At 38.5% G+C, this 25,971-nt stretch overlaps 3 protein-coding genes across 5 annotated transcripts in view; 1 reads left to right on the top strand and 2 right to left on the bottom strand.

The window, feature by feature from the left end:
* Positions 1-616: 616 nt before the first annotated feature.
* htr3a (5-hydroxytryptamine (serotonin) receptor 3A) lies at positions 617-6,820 on the bottom strand. Its single transcript, XM_084941284.1, has 9 exons — positions 6,751-6,820; positions 5,783-5,946; positions 5,504-5,548; positions 4,869-4,978; positions 4,607-4,776; positions 3,985-4,145; positions 1,660-1,870; positions 1,069-1,305; positions 617-927 (listed from the first exon to the last, which is right to left on the bottom strand). The coding sequence occupies exons 1-9, from the start codon at positions 6,818-6,820 to the stop codon at positions 617-619; spliced, it is 1,479 nt and encodes a 492-aa protein (XP_084797410.1).
* Positions 6,821-8,818: 1,998 nt separating this feature from the next.
* Positions 8,819-18,856, bottom strand: htr3b (5-hydroxytryptamine (serotonin) receptor 3B). Its single transcript, XM_084940832.1, has 10 exons — positions 18,636-18,856; positions 17,927-17,964; positions 17,089-17,252; positions 16,854-16,898; positions 16,603-16,712; positions 15,841-16,010; positions 14,275-14,432; positions 11,266-11,476; positions 10,475-10,684; positions 8,819-10,069 (listed from the first exon to the last, which is right to left on the bottom strand). The coding sequence occupies exons 2-10, from the start codon at positions 17,958-17,960 to the stop codon at positions 9,804-9,806; spliced, it is 1,368 nt and encodes a 455-aa protein (XP_084796958.1). The 5' UTR covers positions 17,961-17,964; positions 18,636-18,856; the 3' UTR covers positions 8,819-9,803.
* usp28 (ubiquitin specific peptidase 28) overlaps positions 18,805-25,971 on the top strand; it is a 25,525-nt gene continuing 18,358 nt past the window's right edge. For 2 of the 3 annotated variants that reach the window (XM_084940830.1, XM_084940828.1), the window contains exons 1-5: positions 18,805-18,907; positions 21,445-21,522; positions 22,901-23,021; positions 23,723-23,810; positions 24,824-24,986. In XM_084940830.1, the coding sequence (XP_084796956.1) occupies positions 18,848-18,907; positions 21,445-21,522; positions 22,901-23,021; positions 23,723-23,810; positions 24,824-24,986 (510 nt within the window). In that variant the 5' untranslated portion in view covers positions 18,805-18,847. The remainder of the gene's footprint in view (positions 18,908-21,444; positions 21,523-22,900; positions 23,022-23,722; positions 23,811-24,823; positions 24,987-25,971) is intronic. The other variant, XM_084940829.1, reaches the window with a different exon arrangement.

Below are 25,971 nucleotides of genomic sequence, written 5' to 3'. Positions count from 1 at the left end.
CATCACTCGTATGCAAAGCAGTTAATAAAATGCAATTCTTGCCTCACTAATATAAATTAATGTACAGATAACACACATGCTGGATATTTGGACTTGCATTTACATAGCACTTTTCTTCTATGCATGTTAAGCACTTTAATTTCTCACATATATCTTCTGCTCCCAGAGCCTACCACTCACCACTTAACCCAACAACGTCTGTAGACTACTTGAGTTCAAATTTGACACAGCAACATCTGCGATAACAACCTTAATGTCACCACTTTGACCAATTTTACTTTTTTTATGTGTATCTCCTGGTTTGTCACAGCACTTTTGCTATATTCGTCTGGGTTTTAAACGATATTTACCTGCATTTTATGCTGTATTTTCATGTTTGTCTTGCAGATCTGAGTCACATGCTTCTGTTCTTGCTTCTCATTCTTTGTAATCCCTCATAATGATGGATAATAGTTGCATTTTCATGTGTGTGGGACTATTTGTATTGTTTCATATCCAGTTGCTATGTGAGTGCCTTAATGTATCCTATGAGCTACATGTGGCACAGACCGACTAACTCTGGCATTCTTGATTTCCTGCTTTCGAGCTTGTGCCCACAGCAGTACAGTGCTATAACTTAGGCGGCCTGCCAAACAGACCACAGTGTGCCCAGGGTGATGCTGTAGGCCACCACGGCCACCAAGTAGACTCTGAAGAGCAGCACGTCAAGCACATAGCCAACCTGGAGCCACTCCTTGGCAATTTCACGGCACTTGTCCCTCTTCTCTAGGAAGTGACGTATCGTTGTCACCTCTTGCAGGATGTTGTCCATGAGAGGTGGGACGTTGTCCTTAGCTGGAGTCAGGTGCAGTCCAAGCAGTCCGCCTTCTCTCTCATGCTGGCTGAGCTTTCGGCCGATTTCGCAGGTGTGGTGGAGTGAGCACGGGGCTGTAGGGTTTGATTGGAGTTGCAGGATTATTTACAGTGCTAAAGCTTAAAAGCATTTAGGGATTTTTCCTTATTTTCTGCATTATTTTAGTGCCATTATGAATTATATTAGCCACTTTACTTGTTTTCTTCAGTACCTACCAGTTCCATAGTTGTTTTCCTTGTAGTTCTCCATGTCAGTGGACTGAGAGGAAAGTCTGGAACATAGCCGGTGCTTTTTGTGGATGCAGAAAAGGACTGGAGCTCTTTCCAACACCAGATACTTCAGCCACTGGGGCACAGGGGGCTGCAGGTCTTGTTTGTGGACCAAACGTACAATCAGTACAGTTTCTGTTAGGCTGATTACTAGGAGGGCCATGCAAACCACAAAGTACACACCTGTAGGACAGATAAGATTAAAAAAATAAATAAATTGTAGTATATAAATGATAAAGGGTAGTATGGTAAATGGTGAAAGGATGTGGCCTGACACCCAATCCATCCTGGGATAGTTTTCAGCTCAGGTGATGTTTTGCCCTCAGCCATCTGTCACTGCATGCTTTACTACAAACCAATAGCTGTTCATGGTGTTCATCTCCCCTGACATATTTTTCTCTGTTTTGTTTACCCATACATTTAAAGAAAAGTAAGACTGCCTTCAGGCAAAATATTTTAAACTCATCTCTACATAGTAGTCACAGAAAATGCTCATTTAAATACAAACTGCCGGTGAGCGTAATTGATTCTAGTCACCAATTAGCGGGGTTCCTATGGCAGTGGCAGGCAGAGTGTCAGACACAATGATGAGGAAGACAGAGTAGCCCAGCAGCAAAGTGATCTTGAATGAAACTCTCTCTCCACTGTCTGGTGGCAGATAGAAACCCACAATGTCCATCACCATTAAGAAGATGCTGGGCAGCAGCAGGTTCACGGTGTAGAATAATGGTCGCCGTCGGATCACCACCTGGGAGATTTAGTTTAGAGTCAAGTTAAAATGTGTGCTATCAAATGAGGGAGGACATGTTTAGCATTTCTTTTCATAAAAACTGGGAATCTGGGGAACAGATGGGAACATGTTTCTTGTTTCTTGTTGGTATAAGCAGTTTATCAACAGTGTTATCACCTGGGAATAGATTTTGAGCAATTGTACCACAGGCAATGAGAAAAATACACACAAGGTAAAATGATTTTTAAAAAAGACCTTTCAGCTTTCACTGTAAATCATAGTAAGAACATTAACTAGTGACCTATAAACAGGGGTGCACATAAGTGGTCCACAGGTGCGCATTCGCTGTCAAAATAAAAGACGCGCACCAGATAAGAAGTTGCAACGCGCGTTTGCGTACATATAAAAGGCACTGTTTTTGTCCGCTAGAGTGGGATTTTCACGGCATATTCTGCACCACATCTCTGTGCATTTATCATTTGTTTGAAGCCAGCTCACCTCCTGCAACCACTTTTCCGAGAATACGCGCTTCTTTTGCGGTTCAGACTCCTTCTGACATTTCTTTGGAGGTGGAGGAACACCAAAGTAATTGCTTAAAGGAGCTTGCATCTTCAACATCTTTAAGAGTTATAAACAAATGTCTGTCCTCCTCCAGAAAATCTTATCTCAAACGCGCGTTGCAACTTCTTATCTGGTGCGCGTCTTTTATTTTGACAGCGAATGCGCAACTGCGGACCACTTATGTGCACCCCTGACTACAAAGCATGATGATGAATACATAGTCAGGTCCAAAGTTATTTGGAAGTATTTGAACAATTGTAACTTTACCTCTCGGGACCACTGCAGTGGATTTGAAATAAAACACTGATAATTTTATTAAAGTGAAGACTTTTTAAATTCAAGAGGTTACGCAAAAGTGTTGCATTAGTTGTTTAGGAATTATACCAATTTTTATCCATAGTCCCCTATTTTCACAGGTTCAAAGAGAATTGGCTTGACAACATTTCACGATCAGGTGATGCCTGTCTTTTTTCAATTCCAAGTACTGGACTTGCATTTGGTGCCTGTTCAAGAGACATCCAAGAGATGTCTGTGCAAGTAAACAAGACCATCATCTGGTTGAAAAATGAAAATAAACCTATCAGAGAGATAGCAAAAGCCTTTTTAGTGGCTTTTGCGACAGTTTGGTCTGTGCTTAAAAAGAATGAATTCACTGTAGTTCATCAACACCAAAAGGTCTGAAAGACCACAAAAGATAACTAAAGTAAATGATCACAGAATTATTTCCATGGTTAAGAAAAACAACTTCACAACACCTTGCTAAGCCAAGAGCACTCTCAAGAAGGTATGTGTGTCATGATCAAAGTCTCCAATTGAGAGATGGTTTCATCATCGTAAATGCAGTTTACGACAACGTGCAAACCACTTGTTCCACTCAAAAACAAGAAGGCCAGATTAGACTTTTCTAAAGATCTAAAGGAGCCTGCACAGCTCTGGGAAAAAAATCCAAATCGTGGAACCAGGATTCACTTGTAACAGACTGACTGGAAAAGAAACGTATGGAGAGGGAAAGGAATGGCCCACATCATCTGTCAAACATGGCTTTCAATAGAGACACGTCACTGGTGTTTAGTAATGACTCAACTGCTGATAAAAGTATCAGAATGAATTCTGACATGCAAAGGGTTATACTTTCCTAGATTCCACCAAATCCTGCCAGCCAGACAGCGTTTCACAGAGCAAATGGTTAGTGATGCAAAACAACCTGCAAAAGCACCTCACAAGTTTTTCAAAGCAGAAAAATGGGATAGTCCTTAATCGCTGGAGGAAAAAGATGATGGCCATGGACTTCAGGCAGTCAGTGAGTGCAAAGAATTTAATCTTAAAAACAATTCTTTTGTTTAACATCGGGGTTGTCCAGTTAAAAATGAGGGACTTTGTATAAAAATGCTTGAATTTCTAAAGAGTTAATTCAGTACTTCTGATAAACCCCTTAAATTGAAGCTGGAAATCTTATATCTATTTTTTATTTTTGGTCAGTCTATTTTTTTCACTGTTTCTCTATCTTGACATATTACATTGGTTCTGAGTTTTTGTATGCTCTATACAACTTAGTAAATCTTTACACTCACATGAAATTTCATTTCAGCGTAATACTCTTCTTTGTCCACACTGAAGTTCTTATATTTGGATAGTACATGAAGTAACTCCCACTCTCCTTGGTTCATGAAGACACTCTTGTCTTTACTGAGTTCCTCGGGCTCTCGCATCAGGGTGATGTTGATGTCATCAACTACAAATCGAACACAATATTGGGAGCAGCGTGAAACAGCCATGGCAACACGTCAGCCTTCACCTACCTCTGTGCTCTCTCACAGCGGGAGAGAGTTGATGGATTCATCAAACAGAGCAGTTGTTCTAGCCAAGACTTACAAGAAGTGGTGCTGCTTCAAAGACATTGATTGGATTTAGCTTTTTTTTTTCTGTTTAGTTCAATTTGCATGCAGGTAATTGATAAATATGAACTATTCATTGCATTTTTTTAAAGCATTCACAAATACTTCTAATCTAAAATGTACGTTTGGCTTGTTAGAGGCTTGTTAGCATTCTTATACATGAGAATACTTTTAGGAATAAAAATAATAAAATGTTCATTTAAATGTCATATAATAAAAATGTTTTTAGAAAAACAAAATTGCAAGAATGACTGTTATTTAATGATAAATTCATTAATAGCTCAGTGAAATATCTTACTGGTATGGAGCCAGCTTTGGAAGGTCAGGCTGCAATTCTGTACATCAAATGGGAAGTTGTAGATATTGAGAGTGCAAGCTGTGACAACCTGGATGGGCTTGTAGTTGCGCACAACTCCATCATCTGTGACATAAACGTAAGGAATGTCTGGAGACTTCCCCACGTCTACACTGCAGGTCACAGACAGAAATAACAGTTTTAATCATTGTAACAGAAATGTGAGAGGGTCTGTCTGTTAGAACTAGTAATAGCATAACCTTACAACTCATTGATGAGGATGTCAGGAACCCAAACATTAGCCGTGGGTATGGAAATTTTTTTGACTCCATCAAAGTCCTGTGAATCCCACACCAGGAACTCATCTTTCCATGACTGAAATATTCAGGAGTGCAGAAAGAACCAAACAGAATGTAAAGATTTTTTAATTGCACTATGTCAGAAAATATGGACTGAGTGTGGTGTCATTATTAAGTGAACACAAAGGAATAGAAAGAAAAGCAAACACAGATGTAAGTTAAAGCAAACATATTTCATGCAGCACTTTATAAGTTGACTAATGTCTAAATTTTATAGATAATACTTTGCGTCTTTTAATGGCATATTTATTGATTTAGTAATTTGTCCAAACAAAGACAAGCAAACATTTGGTTTGTTTGTCTGTGTTTATGGCACTTACACAGCCCCATGAGAAAATGTAATGGTTTCAAAGAGGGAAAAAAATCAATCACAACTGAAAGATTTTTGTTTTAAATGGCATGAATGTGAATACTAAAACTTATTGTTGAGTAACCACATATTTGCGATGTCAAATAGATAAAATATGTGATAAATTAATAATACCACAATTACAGATAAAGTAAGCAAACAATATACATCAAGATTTTTTATTTTTCTTACCTGTCTGTACCAGACGTATGTTGTTAACACCTGATTCTTCTCATCCTTTAACACAAAACAGAGAAATCAGGGGAAAAACAAAAAATGGTATATGGTCCACGTTACATTGGTGCTTCTATGGGTTTTTTTTAAAATCCTAACATGTGAAAGCAATAATTTAGATTCAGTTTTAGAAAATGACTGTGTATTTGTGCATGCTCATACTTAATGATGATTTCTTAAAAAAAAAAAAAATAACACACAGAAAATAGTAATTGCTTTGTAGACAGCATAACTCACCACATTAAGGATAGAGTATACCATGAGGTCAATTTCCACATTAGTAGGGGTGTTCCAGTCTTTCACTGGTCTCACTCCTTTCTTATAACCGGCACTCAAAAATTCTGCCAGTCGCACTAAGGTGGCATTGGCAAATCTTCCAGTGCTGCTGCCCAGTTTCTTTGCTGAAAAAAGTTACAGTGAAAATTTGAAAAACCCATAAAAAATCTAATAGACACATTAATATAATATATATATAATAATATATGCACATATAAATATATGCCGTTAAAGAAATAGTTAAAATCACAAATGACAAACAAATGTGTAATAAGATCGGTTGCATCTGTGGTCAACTTCATTAAAAATAAAAATGGAATTCATCAAAAAATAATTAGAAGGAAATCATTATGAATATTAAATGCACTGAATATTTTTAAACTAAATGTATTTCATAAGGAATATGCATTTCTTGTTTCAGATGACTGATAACAGCTACATTTCACGTATATTTAATCAAAAAGCTACATTTCCAAGCATTCAAAGCATAAATGTTTTGAAGTTCCATACCGTATTTCACCACAAATAAAACAGTACTTTAAGTGTTCACTGCTTTTTTTATTTCTCAACATATATCCTATATCTTTTATATGTACAATTAATGTCAGCTGTTTCTGCGATATTTCTTTCTTTGTTTGAGACACTTTAATTTTATTTAATTTAAATGATAGATATTTATAATTATTAGTAACTAAGATTCATTATTAAGATTCAACGTTTTGCAAAAACACTTAATTTGTTACCAGATGTGATGTGACTAAAATAAAACAGCTAAGATTGGACTAGAAAGTCAAATGAAGACTAGCAAAAATATTACACAGGAAAGCTAATACCATTTTAAACTATCATTAATATTTTCCCTGATATTTGGTGAACCCAAGGCCCAAAACTGGCTTAGGTTAACAATAAAATTAAATACTTTGGTGTACCTGTGCATTCTTTTGAGGCTTCATTAATCAGAAGGAAGCAGAGTGCTGTCCAGGCTGATGAGAATCTCATGCTGCTAGTTCACCTGTGTTTTCCCTTGTTGCTGCTGAAGTCTGCCTGTCGCTCTGATGAAAGGCCTCAGGATGCCTGGCACCTATATCCTCCACATCCATCCACTATATGCATCGCTTCGCTCACATCCACTATCAAAACCTTGTTAGTGTCACTCCACTCATGAGGGTGTATCTGTCTGCTCTGACACCACTCCTTGTTCAATAAAGCAGCAGCTCGCTCAGATAAATGGAGCCAGAGTTCTGCGACTGGATCATATGTCATGTCTGAGAAGTTATTTAATTCAATAATACGATCCCAGGCCAGTATGTTACAATGTTTACCAATTAAGAAACCATTAGGCAAGAATGTCATCTCATTTTAGTCTCAAAGTGTCAGCAATTAATGCCTTAAAAACAATTAAAAAGGAGCGTGGCGGTGTGAATTTTTATTAGCCAGTTTTCAGCTGTCCTCAGTTTTACATCAGGGTACATTTTGTTTGGTAAATATGCCCATTAACTTTTAAGGAAAGGGCATAATATTTTGTTTATGAAATTCACACCTCAGAGCATGCTATACTGCAAATGTTCGTGGCCAGGATTGCTCTATCTAAAGTACTTACTATGAGTAAACTATGTGCTGCATACAGCCCAGTTATCTTTACAACACTGAAATAATCTTTGCTGGATCTGCCTTCAAAATGCTCCATCATCCCTATTACTACTGAGTCTACTGTCATTACACTTGCTGTACAATTTCCAGACAACAGTGAAGTCCACAAATGCACGTAAGCTTCACATGTTCGGTGCTTTTGGATTTAAACAACAGTAGTATGTTGCAATTTATCAGGATCTAGAAATACTATTTACTCTCAATACATTTTCATGGCTATACAAGGAATAGTGGTCTGCCTTATTAAAAAATTAAAATGATTAATGAATCATTTGCAACTGTTAGCCTTTGCAAAGTAGCAAGGTGAACTGGGCTCTTTGGCAGGCCAGTTCTATTCAGTTCAATTCAATTTTATTTATATAGCGCCAAATCACAACAACAGTCGCCTCAAGGCGCTTTATATTGTAAGGTAGACCCTACAATAATACATACAGAGAAAAAACCCAACAATCATATGACCCCCTATGAGCAAGCACTTTGGCAACAGTGGGGAGGAAAAACTCCCTTTTAACAGGAAGAAACCTCCAGCAGAACCAGGCTCAGGGAGGGGCGGGGCCATCTGCTGCAACCGGTTGGGGTGAGAGAAGGAAGACAGGATAAAGACATGCTGTGGAGGAGAGACAGATTAATAACAAGTGTGATTCAATGCAGAGAGGTCTGTTAACACATAGTGAGTGAGAAAGCTGATTGAAGAAGAAATACTCAATGCATCGTGGGAATCCCCCAGCAGCCTAAACCTATTGCAGCATAACTAAGGGAGATTTCAGGGTCACCTGATCCAGCCTTAACTATATGCTTTAGCAAAAATGAAATTTTTGAGCCTAATCCTAAAATCTTAAAATTCTGGCCTCTGTGCCACATGTTTAGCCCCTGATCTTAACTGCACCTTGAAAGAGGACGATATTGTAGTTCACTTTCACACTGACCATATCTAAAATACTGAAAGTTTTGGTTTTTGACTCATATAATGTAAGTAGTTTTCAAATTCAGATTCCAGTTCAAACAAAAAAACCTAGGTTTGATTTGGATTGAACCTTTAGCTCTAAGCCATGGAGGGTTGTAACAACTCTTTAGTTTCATTCATGTGAAATTTCCTAAAGAAAGGTTTTGTGGCCTACTTTTTCACTCGCCTGCTCTCCGGGTTTCAGAAATAATGAATATGAGCAGCGAAGCCTTTGAGGGCTTGTAGCTGTCTCTCTAAATGGATGCATACTAAGTCTGTAATCATCTGTATTTCAGAAAGGCAGGATCCATCGTTCCTTTGCCTCACAAAAGCTTTTGTTGCTTCTTCTGTCATGTTTTATCTTTGCAAAAAGAATCACATTCTTTTTGTGGTTATTATTTTTATTTAAAAAAACAAAAACAGGCACAAACATCTACAGATTACATTTATATCCAAAACAAAGCGAATGCAGACATCTTAAACAGCCACTGGAAGCCTCATAGAGACACTAACAAAGCAATGATGAAAGATTTATTTTCAGATGTGTTGCATAACATCGTGTAACCAGATATACTGGAAAAAAGAGGTTGCTGATACCGTCAAAACTACATTAATATTGATCGTTACACTGGCAAGTTTTCTGTGCACATTTGATATTCTTATTAGGACTATTAGGAAACCACCAGGGAGTAGAGACACAGCAGCTGAGCTCTGAAAGGTTTTTACTGATCCATTTTGTGGCAGTAGGATGGAGATTAAAGTATGAATACAATATCATAGCATCACACTGGAAGTGAGAATTTTCTCCTGAGAGCTACTTTATTGTACAGTATCTCTGAGTAAATCTTCACTGCCGGGAAACATAATAGCAGAGCCGATACAATAATGTCTTTGTCAGAATGATGATACAGTGCTACGATGGCTAGAGCGGTGGCGGTTACGCGAGCAGCATATTTAAAGAGTAGCTATTGCTCCAGAAGACTTCAAGTGTACTTTTTGCAGTTTTGCCAAATATTTGTACTGGCTATTCAAAGGGCATTACTCAATCTGTCAGTAATAAACATAGTTTTTTTTAATAATTTATATAATCTGAATAAACTGTTGTTTTGACCACATCCTGTTCTTAGACCCCAAAGGTACAAAACTGTGATTAAAACTAAAAACAGTCAAAAAACAGCCACATTGCAACATATAAAATACAACAACAACATACAAATAAAGTGTATTGTAACCAGTGGTTTCTTAGGTTAAATATATATATGAGCACTTCTTGAAGTAGCCTATATTTTTATTTAAATCAGGTTTATTCTATACACAGCAACAGTGCAGTATTTATGTCTGCAAGTACAGTGGACATAGGCAAGAACTGTTTTTAAATGTGCAGTTAAGTCAAGCAAAGCTCCAGTTGACCCAGAGCAGCAGCAGCGTTCCAGCATACAAGCCCAGAACCAGCAGATAAAGGCGAAACAGGAAGCAGTCGAGCTTAGAGCAGAGGGCCAGCCATTCGCTCTGAGCTGAAGACTCGCTGTCCTCCTGGGAAAAAGCTAGACGGAGGGAAACCAGCTCTTGGAGGAGCCACTCCAGCCCAGTGGGAGTATCCTGGATCTCATTCAGGGACAGCAGATCCTCATCCAGTGAGTTTTCAAGCTCATAGTCTAAGAAAAAAAAACATTACAACGTAAGTAATGAATATATATTTATGGAGTAGGAGACAGTTTATATCCTTTACCAGCTTTATATCCTGTACAATAGCCCCATTGACTTGGCCCACTGTGCCACCCTGCTGCTATTCCACCCTCAACTATTCCGCTAATGCATTTTTGTCCTACTTTCAAAAAGAGTTTCCATACGCTTTGGCACAGTGTGTATTTCTATTTCTATTTTTAGGGCTTAAATTTTCCCACAGATAAGATGTGCCTTGGCTCCCGTTTAAGTGTTTTTCCTCCCATGACTCATGATGTTGTTTTCAATTTTGCTGAAGCAAAGTAAAAAAAAAAAAAAAGTGTACTCTTATATCCGCTGCCAATAGCACATTTGGGAAAATGAGTCTTAAAGTTTACCTCCAGACGGGTTTATGTGGTCGAGGGTTTTGATGGAAGTTAAAGCACTCTCAGTAAAGACATGACCAGCTGAGCCGTACTTGTCCAACAGGCAGGCAGACACTGACATTTCCTTGACCTCCTTCTCACTGTAGTGAAGCAGCTTCACAACCAGTATAGACTTGATCAGACTGAGCATCAGCAAGGCCATGCACACCACAAAGAATACCCCTAAATGGAGATTGCATAGTTCAGAAACTTGGTGGAGAATATAGAAACACTTACAAAATGTCTAGTTACATAAAATCCAAACTATAACCGATATTTACAATAAAGCTTTACTGATTGCCCAGACACCTATTTCCATGCTCACAGTCTGATTCTACCTCAAACTGCCTTCATATTGTGACACACTGCCAGTCTTGGGGTACTTAGTCTAAGAGTGATCTTTTCTATGGTTTAACATTACCCTTACTCTTTATAGGTTTTTCATGGAGCACTCTATTTAAGGCAGAGCAGGTTTGCAGCCTCCCAGATAAATTACTGTGTGTAAAATTAAATGTGGGGAGCACTCAGAGCTTCATAATTTAATTAAGGTATTTCAGATTCTGCTTCTTCGATTAGGCTCCACTTGTTTTTCCTCTTGTATTCCCCCAGTACTACTAGACATACTATTGTCATTCAACAAATTAATGTTTTGCAGACAGTGCACATTGGAATTTATTTTACATTAACCTTTCTGGCTTCAGTTACAGAATAAAAAACAGGATATAGGTTGTTTGCTTTACATATGTGTGTCTTTAAAATCCCACCAATGAGTGAAGTTCTGACAGCAGTAACAGGCAGTTCATCTGTCATGTTGACTCTGAAGACGGTGTAGCCGAGCAGTATGCTGATCTTAAAGGTGATGCGTGTACCGCTGTTCAGAGGCAGGTAGAAGCTCATCACATCTACCAACATGAGGAAGATGCTCGGGATGAGGAGTCCTACCACGTACAGCAGGGGGCGCCGGCGAATCAACACCTGAATAAAAGATGAGGCCAGTGAGCTGAGGTATGAAGGACAGAAGACAGACAGAAATAATATCTACAAGTCTTGACAGTTCACACACCTAATTTTGGAGTCACTTTTAAATATAACCAAGGAATATTTGTTTATCTCTCCAGACAAACAGCTGTGTGCATGAAACACTTATCTCTGACATTTCTGCCCCCAAACCCACCTGAATGGAACTGAGGAACATTTTACTTAGGACACAAAACAGCAGCAGCACTGTCTTGTTTCACAAAATAAATGTCCTTATTAGTCTGTATAATCCACAAAACACATTATCAGCTGTAACATAGAGGACAACCAGACTAAAAAAAAACAAACAGTTTCTATCCACAGGCCATCAGGCTACTGAATCACTAACTAATTGTTGAACTGTAAAGATCTTTCACCTGTAAATCTGCAATTTTGTACATTTATATACAACATAACACAACTTCATACAATATAAACATTGCATACTCTGCATATATTACACTGTGACAGTGTTGCAACTACTTGCACTTTAAATTCTGACTACACCTACACATAAGCTGCACTTGTTTTACTTTATTATTATTTTCAGTGCTATTTTCTATGTTCAGGGTTAAGTTTACTCTTTATTTTAGTTAGTTGTTATTTAAATGTGTGAAGGGAACCTGCAAAGTAAGGATTTCATTGCTCTGCGTAACTACTTGTATTTTGTGGTGTATATGACAATAAACTTGAACATATTTTCACTGTCACTCCATCCATTTTCTTTCATTTATTCTGTGTTGGACCGTATCCCAGCTGCCATAGGGCAAGAGGCAGGGTACACACTGGACAGGTCACCAGTTTGTTGCAGGGTTAACGCAGACCAGCAACCATTCATTTAGAATCACCTAAATTGTCTAACCCCACTGACTGCATGTCTTTGGACTGTGGGAGGAAGCCAGGGTACCCGGTAAGAACCCACACAGACATGGTGAGAACATGCAAACTCCACACAGAAAACCCCCAGCCAGATGGTGGATTTTAACCCAGGGACTTCTTGCTGTGTGGTAACAGTCCTAACCACCGCTGCCTGTTGGCTCCTGTGTGATAACACGAGTGAACTTGTGTGTTGAGTACAAGTAATAATCTAAAATTCAATTATGTCAGATTTTAATATCCACAAACCCTGAAAAACCACCATTAAATCCCTCTCTAGTGTGTTCATGTGTCTGAGCTGCCGTGATGGTGATTAATGAAAAACTAAACATAATTCTGTTAGAAAGTTTCCCGTGATAACAAGTTGAAACCATCCCTGATAATAATTACCAGCTAACTGATGTTTCACTAGCTGCTGCTGTGAGGGAGCCTTTCATTACTCTCTCTGAGAGAATGAGTCCCCGAAGTAACTTCTGTTTACACTGCACTCGTTAAACTTTGTTAGCATTCACAGCACATATGATATGTAATCACAGGAGTGTCTTATTCATCACATCTAGGACACTCTCTCTCAAAGTCATTTTCCATCGTTCTCTGCAGAATATCAGCTGTCTACAAACACGTCTATCACTCAGCTCGTCTCAATTTGTCAAGCTACAGCCTGCTTCACAAAGTGATTTATGAGCACTACTCTGGTACAGATTGCAAAAATTGCTGGCATCCCAAGTTATCATCACTCGCAAATTAAATATAAATTTGCAAGTCTGACAGTCCTTTCCCATGTTCGGGCATAGGATTCAAGGTTTTCATTTCTTCAGATCAGTTAAAAGTGAGAAAATTAGTGTGAAAGTAGTTGACCCCAATTGCCAAATTCATGAAATGGGCCCCAGTCATCCACGAGAGATAAAAAGAGCCAAGCTATTATTATTTATGTAACAACAATATAGCAGTGTGCAGTGACATCAAGTGGCCCACTGTTAAATAAGCTTGTGTTCCAAGGCATGAATAGGCGTCACTATGAATGCTTTAGTGCATTTTTTTACTTCCAAACTGGAACGAATATGTTTGGATTTCACTTTGACTTTTCATTTCGATGAATAGAGAATCAGGTCTTGTCGGGCTATAGATTTTGATTCTGAATGTGTGTAGATGAACATGTTTGTTCATGTTCAAGTATTTGGGTTATTAATAGCAGCTGAATGTTGCTCTGTTACTTTCTCCAGCTTGTGAAAAGCAACATTTTCTCAGAAGTCAGACGTTTTTATATAAAATATCTATTGCACGCAACAACACTGTCACAGTGTAACAATATCCCAGTGAGCCATGAAATGCTCCATTACAAAAAAAACCCTTGGCTCTTTGAGCTGGATAACTAGCAGCCCTCCCTGCTCTCCACCTGCAATGGGCTATGGGGCCATTTTGCTCCCCGCTAACAAGAAGTCCATTGATCAGGCAGCCACTGAGACAGTCTCATTATGGTTGCTCACCCTCCCCTGTCTATCAGCTTCTCTCTCTCTATCTGTCTCTTTACTTGCCAGAAACAGCCTCAGCCTCATCATTTGGCATTAGCTCTCTAGCTCAATCCATGAAGGTCGCAGCCAATTGCTTTACACTTTACAATTCCACCGCAACGCTTCAGGGTGTAACCCGCAGAGAACTACAGTTTAAAGCTCACCATCGACTAGCAATCAGAGCCATCACGGCACAGTTACTCTCTCACTTGTTACAGAGCGTTTACGCCTCTGAAGTAATAATCTATCAAACACCCGAAATATTAGTATTTGATTGCTGTTAGATTTATAAGATAACCAGTTTCATTTAAATTACTCACAATAACAGTAGATGTGATGAATGTACGCTAAGTACGATAAGTCACGTACGTTAAACTGGATGTAGGCATATTCAGTTTCGTTTTGTTGACTCAGCCGGTAGCGTGAAGGAATGGACAGCAGTTCCCATTCTCCATCATTCATGAACTGCTTTCTATCATTAGCAGTGGTGTTTTCATTCCTCAACAGGGCCAAGTTTATTTCTTGCACTGCAGAAGGAGAGATAATGAAGAATAAAAGATGGCAGAAGAAACAACAGTGAGCGTAGTGTGTATCTGCTATCTCCTTGTACTGTGTTGTCACCTTTGTCTCACAGTGGCAGACAAATCAGTTTCAGATTATTCAGTTTTCCTTCTACAACCCACAGATTTTTAAGCAAGGTGCACTGTCATATCTACATGTCATCTGTCAGCTGTGCTCTACAGCTGAATGGCATGATAAACACTGCAAATACGGAATAAAATAAGCTCAGCATTTCACTCACTGTCTTTATCGGTTGATGACTTTCATCAGTTGTCCTAGAGATGGTTCAGATTTTATCACAGGGCTCAAGCTATGTCGTTTACAAGGCAATGATAACTGATGGTTGCAAAGGCATATGAAAGAACACTAGCTGAAAATACAAAACATTAGCTGTACAGCTTCTACAGTTCGACTGTTTACTGCTTTAGTGGATCACCATAGTCTTTCATCCCGTCTTCCTTCTCTCACCCCAACCGGCCGCAGCAGATGGCCCCGCCCCTCCCTGAGCCTGGTTCTGCTGGAGCTTTCTTCCTGTTAAAAGGGAGTTTTTCCTTCCCACTGTCGCCAAAGTGCTTGTTCATAGGGGGTCATATGATTGTTGGGTTTTTTCTCTGTATGTATTATTGTAGGGTCTACTCTACAATATGAAGCGCCTTGAGGAGACTGTTGTTGTGATTTGGCGCTATATACATAAAATTGAATTGAACTGAATTTAATTGAATTGACTTAGAAGAATAAGACAATTTAAGTGTGTTTTGTTGAACTTTATGCAGCAATAGATATCTATGATTCTAGTAACAGATGTAAACTGGGATGAATTCATTAGAGCTTTTGGTTAGATTTTTTTTTAACTTTGTAATATATTGTAACATTTATTTCACTTAGTTACTGTTCTTACTTTCTTCGAGCAACTGTGACCACATAATTAAGGTTTTCTGATTCTGAAATTATAAAAAACAAAAGTTCAATTTATGTGATACTAAATAAAAACACTGTTGATCTAATCAGCCTCAACCTATTGAATCGCCATAGGTGCTCCTATTTTTTCTAATTTCTTTATTTTTATTGTTATTTTATTTCTTTGTCTCCCTCCCTCACTAACATAGGCTTTTGGACTGAATAGAGCCCCATACTTCCACACAACAGCCCCTATAACACACAACACACACACCTATACACACTCATATATCTCATCACATCCTGCCTTCTCTTGCACAATAAAAAACAATAAAAACGCTGTTGTTTTTGAGATTAGGCAGATACAGCAAGTGAAGTCATTCTGACTGAATTTCTCTACTTAAAGCTGGTGAAAGTCTCCACCACAGGTATGAAAACTGTACTCTCCTGCTGTAAACGTAGGCTGATTTTACAGACCTGAGTGCAACAAACTTCGGAAGGTGAGGCTGCAATTCTGCTTGTCAAATGGAAAGGCATACATCTCGAGAGTGCAAGCTAGCACTGCCTGTATGGGCCGTTTGTTCTTTACTGAGCCAGAAGAGTTGACGTAAACGTAGGGGATCGGAGGGGACTTCCCTTCGTCCACACTGGAATGGATATGAGGAGAAAGAGGGGAGAACAGGTGAGATATGAACATCAAGACAGGCTCACCTTTTGTTGAGCTGATCCATAACTAAAGTGGCTGTTTCATGCACCATGTCCCATGAATGGGGACATGCTAAACCAGCACCTATAAATGCTCATGTTTAACATGAATTCTAACCTAATTTTGATTAGACTTACTGAGATTGAGACGTACATAATTTCCTCTGCCATTAATAAAGTATTGTGATTCTGATTATTTCATGATTGCCTCTGGGATGCCAAAATCCAATTTCAAATACAGAAACATGACATCAGCAGTTACCAGAAAGATGTAATTTCCTAACAGTTTATAACTAAATTAAAAAAAAACATTGCCATGTTAAAAGATATGTGAATATTTTAATGTACTGCAAATGTAAACCATGTTATCAATTGATGTATTATTGCTTTAATACAATACAAAACAATCAGATCAGTAGGAATCTGTGGTACGTTTCTAAAATCTAAGAAACTTAATCATGTTTGAGACTTGGGCAAAATTGAAGGACACTGCACTGAACACAAGAAAAAAAGTTTGTGCAGACACTTTCTTACAATTCACTAATGATAACATCAGGTATCCAGATAGCTTCAGATGACAGCGAGATCTCTTTGATACCCTCAAACTCGTCAGGGTCCCAAACCAGGAACTCATCTGTCCAGACCTGAAAAGAGCAAAGGATTTTTCAGCTAAACTAAAAAGCTCTTTTATCCATAAAGATATATATTTTAATACACTGAAAAATGCCTTTTTTTCTTAACTTGTGTAGCAAGAAACAAAAAGGAAGCACAAAAAGGCTATTTACCTGTCTGTACCAAATACTTGTAGTGATGCTCTGAGTCTTTCCATCCTGAAGAAAAGAAAATGAGTTTCAACACAATTTCTAAACCTTTTCTTATATATTAACTCTTCCAAGGTTACTGTTTGAGTTGCTTTGTAAACAACATAGAAATGCATGAAAAGTGATGCTGAATAAAATGCAATATCATAAACGTTAGGAGCAATACAAACACAGCAGAAAGCATTCAAAGCTAACATACCACATCAAGGACAGACCGTAGTGTCAGGTCTATGTAGACAGTAGTAGGAGTGGTCCAATTGTGAACAGGTCGAACGCCGCAGTCGTAGTTCCTCAGCAGGGTCCTGGTCAGCTGGTTCAGAGCTGACCTCTTTGGCTTCTCTGGCACACATTCAGCCAGATGGGCTGAAAATTAAAGAAAGATTACCACTTGGACAAACAACTCACACTCACAGGACACAAAGGACAAAACGGTGTGCTGCTACCCAGTGGTGCAGAGGAAAATCTGAGGCTTAAACTATTACATCAGTGGATTACTAAAAAAGATATCATATCATATCATGCCTAGACTCAATATCTGTTGCCTAGTTGAATTTACACAACACAAAAAGAATTGGATAATTAAGTTTTGGGGTAAGCTGGGGCTATCAAGAAGTCCCCTTTGAATTTCCTGGATCACTTATTAAGTCTTGCAAAAAGGTAGAGAGCTGCATGAGCCATTCATTGTTCCGCATTCCCTTCATTTTGCCACTTTAATGTAAAGCGATGAGAATAATGTAAGGAAATCCACATTTTTAAAATAAATTTGTATGGATTTAAACACATTGTTAAGAGGATGCTTTATAATAACCATCGGCCAAGGTGGCCTTTTCTTTATCTCTGCATTTATCGTAACATCTGAATGTGTCTGGGATTGCTGACCAAATACAATAAGCAAAGCAATGGCTCAAACAATTAAAACAAAACAAAAAATCAGGACATGTGACAGCTGCTTCATTCTGATGTGAAATGCCACAAAGACGAAGCATCTAAATGAATTCATGTGGACATCTCAATCAATTACAAAAAGAGCATCTTACCTGAGATCAGCAGCGTCAGCCAAATGAGAGACATCAAGCTAAAAACCAAGATTACAGGTGTTATCCAAGAGTCATACCCAAAATGATTGCCCTGTTAACGTAGAAATATCCACAGTTTCATCAAATAAGTTCAACAGCAATCCTGACAGCAGGGGAGGAGCAATGAACAGGGTAGAGCAGACATTTTTTTGGTTGTCATTGATTTTCCACTACCCGGGTAAGGTGATACATATGATAGAAACACCCCAGAGAGAAAGCTCCCTGGAGGTGTTTTAGTCCAGTTTACAGCTTCGGATGATTCTAAACACTTAAGTATGTGTTGTAAAAGTGCTGGAAGCATCTAACAGAAGAACTAAAGAATGGACTGATGGGTAATTGTACATGTCTGCGAACCAGAGAGTGGAAAATAAAGCCATAAAATGCAAGGCATAAAAATATTTCACATTACAGATTGCCGTGACTGTAATACCATGGATATAAATGCATATCATTTATATTGCAATCACATTTAGTTTCTAGTAAGAAAAGCAGTAATGCAATTACAAAAACAACAATAAGGCTCTTAGAGACGAGGAAATTGTTTTGGGGTTTTTTGTTTTTTCTGTAAGAGAGGCGGAAGTCACCGTTTTGTAAACTAGCTACATAATTGCTGTAAAGCCATTAACGTTGGATAATAAATCTGCCATAGACACTGGAAGTATTTCATTACCTGAGGAAACGTCCCGACAATCACGTAACGGGTGCGCGCGGGTTTTAAGTTAGCGACCATTGACTGTAGTTAGCGATCGCTCCAAGGCACGCGCGTGTCTGGATAGGTGAGCGCGCACAGCTGGCCTGTCGCTCTCGTGCCTGACAGATGGAGCTGGTTTGAGTCGGAGGCAGTGCTGGAAGCATTTGGGGGGAAAAAATCAGAAGGAATTCATGTTTTCGTCTGCAATGAGAGCCGATCAGTCTGAAAATGGAGAAAACTCAACCAACTCGGTGAGAGCTCAGGATGATGGAGCTTCTATTAACACAATAAGTGGCATGTTTGTGACGCCTGAAGAGCTAACCTTAACACTAACCCCTCTGTTGTGTGGGCACAACCCCCGGAGGCCAGTGTGTGTTCAAAAATCTGCGATTTTAAAGTTTCCTCTGATATTCTTTAATGTAACCCAAAATAAAAATACATTTTAAAACGTTTTCAAAATTTAAAAAATAACGTTTTTGAAATCGGCAGGCATAAAATACACTTTTTATTTTTAAATCAAACTTCTGACATGGCTTTTTAACCCGATGTGACTACTTAACTGAGCCTTGTTTGATTGAACTTCTAATTTTTTTGCTCGTTTAGTGACCAACAGATAAAATAATAACACTTTAATTATGCAGAGTTTTTTTGTATAAGAATACATATTTTATTAATAATTCCCACTAGTTAAACGTAAACTACGTAACATTTACATTTAAACCGTTATTTGGCTCAGTAACTATTAATCCAACCGATTGCTCTTTCAATAGGCTTTTGTAATTATTCTAAGACAGTGTGTGGAGCTTAGCGATGTTATATTTCAGGGAGGGCTTTCCTCTAATTATATATGATGTGGTGTTAATGAAAATGCAATGCAATCTAAACGTTTATTACACTTTTTTGGTTTGGTATTGACACAGGAGGTGTGTTTGAAGACAGAAAGAGACAGACCCACTACTGCCCTCTCACCATGCCTGGTGGCATGGTGAGTGGAATGATAAACAGAAGCTTGTGCTATCCATGTCAGTAGCTGAAAATAGAGGCTAACCAAGAGGGTCTCAGATAGCCCCTGGACTCCATATAAGTCTGGTCAGCCTGCTCCTGGCTTCCTTTGTGTGTAAGAGAAAGATACCATGACATGTGCACCTGGTGTCAGGGTTGCAGGCTTTATATAGAGCCTCTAACTCAGTAAACGCGTGTTATTTCTTTTTTAAAACTTCATGTGTCTGTGAGGTCAAAGTATATGACTGCCTGGGAACACTTGTGTTTGCCTGTCCATGTGTGGAACAAATAATGTGGTGGTGGGAGACTGACCATGCAAAGCCCGCTGGCTAAGAGAGGGGGATCTAATTGGAGGAAGGGTACCTGAAAGTGCCCCCGATTGGCCAGTGTCCCTGATTCACTGGTCTGCTTGAAACTAAACAGAGAAGGCAGATACACAGACTGACATCCCAGCAAATCGCTAAGGTTTATTCAGTTGCTCCCTTTAGGAATCTCAGCGGATCATTTCCCTCCATCTCATTATCTCCCTTGCATCCTGTTCTGTCACACCAGCCAGTCTGCATGTCCTCTTTCAATACATCCATTAATCTTCTCTGTGGTCTTCCTCTTTTCCACCTGCCTGGCAGCTCCAACATCCTTTGCCCAGTATGTGCACTATTCTTCCTCTGCACATGTCCAAGCCATCCCAGCCTTGGCTTTCTCACTTTGTCTCCAAACTGCTCAACCTGAACTCTCCCTCTAATGTACTTATTTCTAAAGCTGTCCATCTTTAACATCTTCATCTACATCTCCTGGCTTTTTGTCAGTGTCTGATCTGACATTTTGATCAATTGATCCATTTTGTTGTTGTGGAACTCACCCATAAATTACTGCCTCTCAATATCTCTAGCTATTCCAAAGCTCCTTCCAACTATGTTTCAGTTCTACTCATTGGAAATGTAATTTCATTTTTGCTTAACTGTTCCTACTCAGCAAACTGCCTGTGTAAGTCACAGAATAGAGATGAGCCACACATGAGCCATGCACTTATGTGGTCCTCAGTTTGTTCCACTCCATGTACAGGAGGACTAAGGAGGGCTATAAGTGGGATGACACACTAACATTGACATCTTTTGGTTACCACAAGTGACTTTCTTAGACTGGTCTTGTGTACCCTCAGTACTGGTGATATATAGACCAGACATCACTTTCTGGCAGAAGTAATGCCAGCTGAATGATTGTGAGATCCCCTCTGAAATCCTGGTGTTTTCTCTGCTGAGGGAATGCTCATAAGGAAGTTGACTGGTGTTTTACTTTTGAATTCCTTTGGATAAATCATCTTTTTTGCCTCTTCTGACAACAGGGCTCTTTTTTCTCTTTTGAAAGTCAATTTTTCTTTCTTTGAGTGCCATTTCAGCTATCAGAGAAAAACTACCAATAGCTTTTGGTGAGAACAAAAGCACTATTCATTTATTTTGTTGGTGGCGCATTCTTTACAACATATTTCATTCTTGATGGAGGACAGACTTGGATAGTGAAAGCAAGGATTATTGAGCCAATCTAAATGGAGGACTTATTGTTGCCATTGTTACTGTAGTGATATTTATTTCGTAACAGTTGTAACTTCAAAGCCAATAATACTTCCAGTGGATTGCCTACTTGTGCTACAGTTATGTCCATTTTGTCTACCCAAATGGAAATGAAATGCCAGCCCATCACTGCCTCTAATGCATGGATCCGATACAGGAAGTTGTGTGTAATGGTGATAGAAAGATCTAAAGTCTGCCTGGTGTTTTCGTTCTCTCAGCAGAGTGAAATGCTGATCAGCCAGCTGAGGGAGATCACTGGCATCCAGGACCAACAGATCCTCTACAGAGCCCTGAATGTAAGGCCCAACAACTTAGCATCAGCTTTTAGAATCTGCAGCATCACATGTTTTGGGTACTACAGTTGTTTGACACTATGACTTTCAGACAGTAGAACAACATTCACGGGATTCCCATGGCTGAGAGATTTGTAGTTTTAACGTGATTAAAAAGCTTGTAGGCCATTTAAAACACCATAAACCACAAACTGATAGAGCTAATACCATTTCTTATTTAGCCTGCTCAGCAGACCAGCCTCAACAAGAATCTGCTGTTTCACTACATTTTAATATGATTGTCTATATAGTCGACTAATGAAGAGGTTTAGGTCAGGCTAACCTGAACTTACATTTCATGGAAGAAAAGGTTTACACTTTTTCTTCCACTCATCAAGCTTCTCTCTCCCTGTTGCCACAATATTTGAAACGTGTTATGGGCTATTATAAAATGATGACATTATTAAAGGTACTAAATGGACACGATTTATTCCAGACATTCAGGAAATTGTTTATATTTAAAATGATTTTTGAGAAAGAAATGAAATACATAGAGTAAAGACTAATCTGAGACTGTATAGTGTGTGTATTTTTTAATTGATTATTTGCCCACATCTCGTAATGGTAAAGTATCCTTACAAACATTCCTAGATTAATATCCAGATTCCCTAAAAATGTGAAACATTTCTAAGTTATGCTACGTCTGGTAAATGCATCTCCATCCATAACTTTATGAGTAATGCTGCTAACAAACAGATAAGCTAACAAACATCCTGAAGCCATGCTACAGGTTCTAATAGTTATTTGTAAAGAAATCCAAATGGTAATCTAAGTAATGGTGAGAATTCTGCTTTTAGCGGGAGAAATATATTAGACAGTTTAAAAGGTAGGAGATGTTTCATAGCAAGATTTAATACCATGAAGAACATGAATCTAAAACTGTTAAACTGTAGCAATCCATTCCCGCACTATTAGCCGGCTAAAGAGTCTTTGAAGTGTAAATTATGTTAAAGACCCCATAGGGTCCCATTTTTTCACTCCAGCACTCTACCTCAAGCTTACAATGTTTAAATACAGCTGCATATGAAAACCCCGTTAAAAGATTGAATGAATTGGAACATCATAAAAGTAACAGTTAAACAAACAGTACATTAAACACACTGGTTAACTTTCACAGGCATCGTGTAACCAGTTGCAGACAGCAGTAGGGTTATGTATTCGTTGAGTCATACAAGTCTAAAATTGTTGTTTAAAGCACAATCGACTGGATATGGCCATGTGTTTATATTTTGATTTGTGTGTCTTTAAAATGTGTTGATTTATTCTTGTGATGTATTATTAGATGTTGCAGTCACAGATAAAATCCTCAATATTTATATATTCCTTCTTCTCTCTCCTCAAGGTCAGTCAGGGGGACATTGGACATGCTGTTGGACTGCTGACAACCCAGACTGCAGAGGTTCAGGACCCTGGAGAACCACAGGAGTCAGGGACATCTGGAGAGGCCTGGGAGGGCCAGAAAGGTACTCTGGGGATGCAAATTGACACAAAGCTGATAGCAGAAGTGACACTTCCAGCACAAATGCAAACTGAGCTTAATGGATGAATGTAAAGAAAGCTTTACTATGAGACACTAAAAGAGAAGAGAAGACAGCAGTAAATGCATTCAATTGGCCAGCAAAAGGCTGTTGGTTTGAGTCCAGCCGGAGACACAAATCTCCTTTGGGGTGGCATCAAGAAGGGCATCCAAAGTAAAACTCTGCCAAATCAAACATGTGGTGACCCCTTGTGGCAAGGGGGCAGCCAAAAGTGGCTACTACAGATTTGCCAAAATTGATTGACTTATGTGTGGCGTTAGGGAAATTAGGTATGAAACAGATAAGGAACACACTGCTCTTCAAACACAAGTAAAATGTAAAAAGAATGTGTCAAGCATTTTTTTTTGATGTGATCTTACACATATTTTAATATACATTTAAAGTATTGCCATTCATAGCCGTCTGTTTGGGAATTTTAATCGTAAGTAAGCTAACAGGAGAATATCTGAGCAATGTTATGGGTCATCCATTTACTTTAGTTGGAAAACAATGTTTGAGTGAAGGCAGAGTCACATAGAAGAAACAGAATTTTATTATGAGTGCTCAGTGTGATTTTTACATTAACCCATTTTAAGTTGAATTATAGGATCTCTGTTGTAACGCTCTTGTGTTTTTTTTTTGTTCAGGGCTTCCTAAAGATGAACTGCAGACCGCCATAGAACTCAGCCTGCAGGAGTCCCACAAAGCCCAGGAAGAGGAGCGAGAATTTCATAGGTAAAGGACAACTTTTCATTTGATACAACACTTGTTTTTGGTTTAATTCACTTTTTAATTTCAATAGAGAGAACTATGAAAATTAAAATGTTAGCGGCATGAGTGTTTTTCCTCTCAGGCTACTAAATGGCCATGGATGCCACAACTATTATCTCGGCTGTGTAAGTGTTACACAGCCAAAACTCTCAGCAAAGGTCACTGCTGACAGCTGACAGTTCACACGGAGCAAAAACACACAAAACAGTGTGGTCTAGCAGTTAATCCGAGATCAAACGTAGATAAAATAGCAAAGAACTTTAAGTGTCTGGCTACAGTTTCTCTCTAGCCATGCTGGATGGATTGAAATGAAATTTCTTTCAGATGATAACCATCTATCAAAGACCTTAACTAATTATCGTAATGGTGATTCATTGACTTTTGATGAAGAAGAGATTACATTTATCCAATCATAGATGGCTCTAAGATGATTTAGCTCCATGTCTTGGGGGAACCTCAGATTTCTTAACGTTTCATCCCATGCAGTGTTTCAGTTTACACTGAAAATGGGTAGTTATGGCGGTTTTGGTCCAGCAGTACCCCACACAGTTTACCCAAGGACACTTGGGTAAACTGTGTGCAGCTTGGGAGCTGCAGTTTTAACACTGAACCTGGAGTTGCTTCCAGTAACAGGCCAGCGTTTTGCATTGCAGCTCTTTTGCCACTGAGATGTGAGCAGATGAATAGGGCAGTCGCTTCAGTATAGTTCATGCACCATGAGCTGTTCTTCATTTCAAATGCTGGATTTAATGTATAAGCATGTTGATGCTCATAATTCCCACAATACTGATTACCTGTTAGACTCATTTGCTCCTCTTGATGTACATTTAATGTTTTTCTACAAATCTTTTTGGGGTGATTTTACTTATAAAGATTACATTATACTAACCCTAACCCATAACACTGGGAATGAGTTAACCTGTGTTCAATAGCGTTGTCAGATAACCATTTTAAAGTGGTAAACTGATGTTGTGCAGGGCTCTGGAAGCCAGTGCAGAGGAGAATGCTGCGAGAATAAAGAGGAAGAGATGTGAAGCCCAGAGTGAAATGTGTAGCCCTGCAGAGTGGATCCGTCAGGAAGACTGGCCTGTGGGCATTCGTAATGTAGGAAACACCTGCTGGTTCAGTGCTGTCATCCAGGTGAGGACAAGGAGCTTTTTTCACCTAACAAATAATAAGATGAAAAAGGAGCATTTTGGTTACAGAGGTCAGATTAATAACAACAAATGTCCATAAATATAACCGCTATCATGCTTCACAGAGAGATACTAAACAATCAAAATGTTGCTAAAATCTATTATTGCTTGTAAAATAGTGTAATTTATTTAGATTGAAAAAAAAACCCTCAATCATAAATATGATCAAATAGGAACACATGACATTGTAATGCCATAAACGTCCTGAATATGTTGATATAGAGTGAGATCCATGTGAATTTAAGCAAATGGATGTAATACTTTAATTGACTTGTCTGTAACAGACTTACTTAAAATTCCATATAAAATAACTATCCTAAAATTTAAGTATTTAAGACAAGTTTAAAACATATGGAAGAACAAATATGCAAAACATAATAAAGAATCTGTTGACTTATAACAGATATTTACCACCAATTTGAGGAGGAATTAGGAGGTTGAGGGTTAGCATTAGCAGTCAAGTGTTTTAATTTTTTTTCTTTCTTTTTTTTACTTTTTGTTTTAAGTTGTTTCATTTAGTTTCCTAAATTGATTTTCTTGGTTCATTTTTGGTTGAAAGCATTTTGAGTTTCAGTCTTTTTAATTATCATTGTATAAAGGGCATATGTCAGAGGCAAGATTTAGGAAAATCAGTTCAGGTATTACAATAAAAACACTACTTTTTTTGAAAGCAGCTGACTCACAGTCTTGTAGACATCTATCGTCTCAACAACAAGTCCATCAAAGCCTCATCAGCCAAGCTGTAATAGCTTAAGCAGTAAACAGTTTTAAGTTTAATTTTAGTTGACTGTAATAACCCTGATACCCACTAACATAAATTAGTGTTGTATTTTTAATGTAGTGTATATATAACACATGTCAATGTTAGACCCATATGACACTTGACCACAAAAGTATTCAAATTCATATTCAGAAAACATAGCGACACC

This window comes from Perissodus microlepis, chromosome 10, assembly GCF_051167445.1.
Source record: "Perissodus microlepis isolate ML-2025 ecotype Zambia chromosome 10, ASM5116744v1, whole genome shotgun sequence".
NCBI classification, from domain to species: domain Eukaryota; kingdom Metazoa; phylum Chordata; class Actinopteri; order Cichliformes; family Cichlidae; genus Perissodus; species Perissodus microlepis.
Note: the sequence above shows the minus strand (reverse complement) of the source record. Positions and strands in the feature narration are given on the sequence as shown.